The sequence below is a fragment of the Chrysochloris asiatica genome, unplaced genomic scaffold (assembly GCF_000296735.1).
Source record: "Chrysochloris asiatica unplaced genomic scaffold, ChrAsi1.0 scaffold00026, whole genome shotgun sequence".
Classification (NCBI taxonomy): domain Eukaryota; kingdom Metazoa; phylum Chordata; class Mammalia; order Afrosoricida; family Chrysochloridae; genus Chrysochloris; species Chrysochloris asiatica.
This window is the reverse complement of record NW_006408544.1, coordinates 15,730,703-15,734,659: the sequence shown is the minus strand read 5'-3', so window position 1 is coordinate 15,734,659 and position 3,957 is coordinate 15,730,703. Positions and strand designations below refer to the sequence as shown.

The 3,957-nt window shown below is 35.6% G+C and overlaps 1 protein-coding gene across 1 annotated transcript in view; it reads left to right on the top strand.

Annotated features, from left to right (window-relative positions):
• EPS15 (epidermal growth factor receptor pathway substrate 15) overlaps window positions 1–3,957 on the top strand; it is a 207,941-nt gene that overhangs the window by 61,794 nt on the left and 142,190 nt on the right. Inside the window, exon 5 of the mRNA XM_006839756.1 lies at window positions 3,465–3,560. Coding sequence (XP_006839819.1) covers window positions 3,465–3,560 — 96 coding nt within the window. The remainder of the gene's footprint in view (window positions 1–3,464; window positions 3,561–3,957) is intronic.

The following is a 3,957-nucleotide window of genomic DNA, read 5'->3' as shown; positions in this document are numbered from 1 at the left end:
CTTTCCACAGATGTAGTCAATTTGATTTCTATGTATTCCATCTGGTGAGGTCCATGTGTATAGTCTTCTGTTATGCTGTTTAAAGAAGATATTTGAAATGAACAAATCATTTGTTTTGCAGAATTCTATCATGTGTTCTCCAGCATCATTTTTATCACCAAATATACTTGCTGAGTACTTATTGTTGAATACCTATTATGAACCAGGCTTTCAGAATACAGAGGTGAACCTGACAGATAGTGTCCCTACTCACATGAGCTTACATTATAATAAATAATTTTTTGATATTTCTGTACTTTGGATGTTGAGCTTGTTTGTGTTGTAGGAAGATGACTGGATAATGGGTCTGAGTTAAACTTTAATGTTTGGGCAGGAGGTATATAGATTTTGGGATAAACATATGAAAGAAAATAAAGAAACCAAAACTTAACTGAGTTTTTATTCATTAAAACAACACTAGGCATGTAACTTGCCCGTGACCTTACAACTTTAAGTAACAGAACTAGAATTTTTTCAGAATTATTTGTCGTCTGAGCCCATCTATATACTGTGGGAGTGGATCTGCTTACCTAACAGTAATTGATTCATACATAGAGTGAGAAAAGGAGGGTCAGTGTTAAAAATGCTTGCAGTAATAGCATTTAAAGATTGCAGGAGTCATTGAATCCAACAGAGTAGACCAGAAAGCTCAGCAGAAAACTAGGAGAGCTTATTAAAGTTTTGTTGGTAGAGGTGAGTGAGTTTCAGGGTGACACATAGTATTCCAAGTGAACATATAAGATGAGGGTTTTGCTCTTGTTTTTTAAAAATTTATGGAGGCCATTGTTTGAGGGTAATCAAAAAGTATTGCTAAAAATATGTTGTTGTTAGGTGCTGTTCAGTCGATTCTGATTCATAGCAACCATGTGTGTAACAGAACAAAAATCTTCACAATTGTTATATTTGAGCCCATTGTTACTACCACTGTGACAGTCTATCTTGGTGATGGCCTGTGGCGGTCTTCCTCTTTTTCATCAGTCTTTACTTTACCAATAATGATACCCTTCTCTGGAGGTTGGCCCCTCATCACAACATACCCAAAGAATGAAAGACAAAGTCTCGCCATCCTCAGTTCTAAGAAGCATTCTGGCTATAGTCCTTCCAGCACAGATTTGTATATTCTTCTTTTCAGTATATTAGACTGTGTTCTACTGGTATTCATAAGGTTTTCAGTGGCTAACCGTTCAGAAGTGGTTTGATTTCCTAGTCTGTGTTAAATCTGAATGCTCTGCTGTAATTTGTGTACTATGTGTGATCCTGCTGGTGTATTTAATATACCAGTGGCTCAGCTTCAGCTTCACAGCAGCATACAAGCCACCACAGTATGGCAAACTGACAGATGCGTGGTGGATAAAGTTATAGATACCTTTATTAAACAGAAATAACAAAATGTGAAGCTATTGTTTCTTGACATATCTTCCGTTTAGCTCTTATATTTCTGAAGTTGGTGTTTCTATGTTTGTGACTCTTCCTGGAAGAATTCTTCACTCTTTAATTTACATCATGTCAAAATAGCAGCTTTGAGATCCTTGAAGGACTCAAATTGTACTTCTCTGAGATGTTTCTTGAGTTTCAGTAGCAAAGAGAAATCTGCAGGGACAAGAAAGGTCAGGGCTGTAGGATGGATGGTGTAAGCTTTCCAAATGACATTTTTTGTATGACAGCCCTTGTCATCCTCAGTGAATGAGCAGGCGCATTGCCATGATGGGATGCAAGTTTCTTGCCTTTTCTCACTTTCTAAGGAGTCCTGGTGTGGCGTTGTGAATTATGCTCTGGACTGCAAAGTCATTTGAAATGCAGGGTCAGCGGTTTTGATAGCACTTAAAAACAACTGCCAACTTTCTAAAACTTCCTAACCAACTTCACAGCACTTAACAACAACAACAAGCACTATGATTGTCCAGTGTTCTTTGAGAAAATTGATCAAGATTATCACTTTAGAATCCCAGAAAACATTTGCTGTAACCTTCCGAGGTGTCCCTTCTGCCTTGGCTTTGATTGAGCCAGCAAATCTCTTCCGAAGCATTGCTTGTTTGTTTTTTCCGAAACCATTGTTTTGATTGGACTTTTTTTTTTTTTGAAGGCACACAATAATACCAAGACAAGTATATTACTGAGAGAATACGTCTGCAGCCGTACACTGGTCACAAAGATATGTTTGAACACATTTAATTTAGTTTTGAATGAACCTGTGCATCTCCGCACTAGAGCCAGTGTAGTAATACTTATTTACTTAGCCCTCACTTTGATTGATAAGAGGTTATTTGTAATGTAGGCAGTGTTTCTGTCTAATAGTTGGAATTGAAGTCAGGTTGCACAGAAACTTGGGGAGTAAATAAGAGAAGGAAGATACTGAAGTAGCATTTTTTAAAAAACATTCATGAGTGAAGGCAAGAAATTATGCAAAATAGACAGCAGACAAGGTGATAAGAATAGATTAAGAACGGGCTAAGAAGGATATAGATGAGAATAGGCTGATTTGAAAAAAATAGTAAAGAGTTGCTTGTATCAGCAAGCGGTTGTGGAGTTTTGACAAGTTGCAAGTACTAGTAACTGAAGTAAAGACTTTTGATGTCTACTTTTTTCCCAGATCTGGCTTGAAATCAAAGCAGCAGAAAACTGTTTGCTTCATCTCTTTGTGTCTATGTCTGAATGTATAAGGGGATTTCAAAAAGTTTGTGGAAAAATGGAATTAAAAGACAATGGAGTTTTGCTATGAACTTTGCAGCTTCTTTTATGTGTGTTTTAGACTGTGATTTTAGTACCACAAATCTGAGGACCTTTCAAAGAGATTTATAAATATTTTGGAGTCAAACAATAATGTCTTTTTTTTTATGCTGTGCAAATATTTCTGTAGCTATTCTTGAATAGTAGTGATTGAATCAATAGAATGACTGACCCAGTTTCAAAATTTATTATTTTACAATCCAGAGATGACTTTTGATAATGTTTAGGTTTTATTCTAGGCTTTTTTCACTTAAATGATGAGTTTTTCTTCACATTACTAAATATTTTTGGAAGATTTAAAATTCTGTATAATATCTACTTTATATGTATCATAGTTTATTCAAGTAGTTGCTCATTAATAGTTGCTCTCATAATGTTAGGACCATCTTTATATGTATATCTTTTGCTGCATAAGAAATCTGTAATAATTGTTAATTGTTTTATATTTTCAGATCGTAAGTGTATCTATGTATGTGTATCTACAAATATGTATATGCATGAACATATATACTTAGTGTGTGTGCTTGTGTGTGTACATATGAGGGACCTCAAAAAGTTTGTGGAAAATTCCATTATATTTCTATTCCACTTTTGCATGAATTTTTGAAGCATCCTTGTATATATAAATGTATTGATTCATATAAATACATATATATGTGTGTATATATTTTCTTAACAGTTACACTTTGCTTTCTCAGGAATTCTTTGTTGCCTTGCGTCTGGTGGCATGTGCCCAGAATGGACTGGATGTTTCACTGAGTAGCTTGAACCTGCCTGTTGCTCCACCAAGATTTGTAAGAAACACTTTTAATAAGTTTTGTGTGTGTGTGTGTGTGAACTGAGTGATAGTTTACGTGGAAGAGCATTGGCTTTATACCATTGTTTCATTGCAATGATTACAATCCTATCTGTGCATCATCATTCAACAGTATTTGCTTCCATTCCCTCTATTTTTTGGGGGGCTGGGTTTGAGGTGGGGAGATGTACACAAAAACACTCAGGAGTATATAATAATTTAAACAATCCAAGGGCACATTCTACAAGCCTGGCTCCTGGCTGCCAGCACTCAGTCCCTCTCTTAGATTAACTACTCACCTGTTTTTTTTCAATGTTTTATTGTGAATTATAAGGTAGTTTACATGAGAGAACTTTAGTTTACATTCATTCCATCGTATATCATCTCATTGCCAT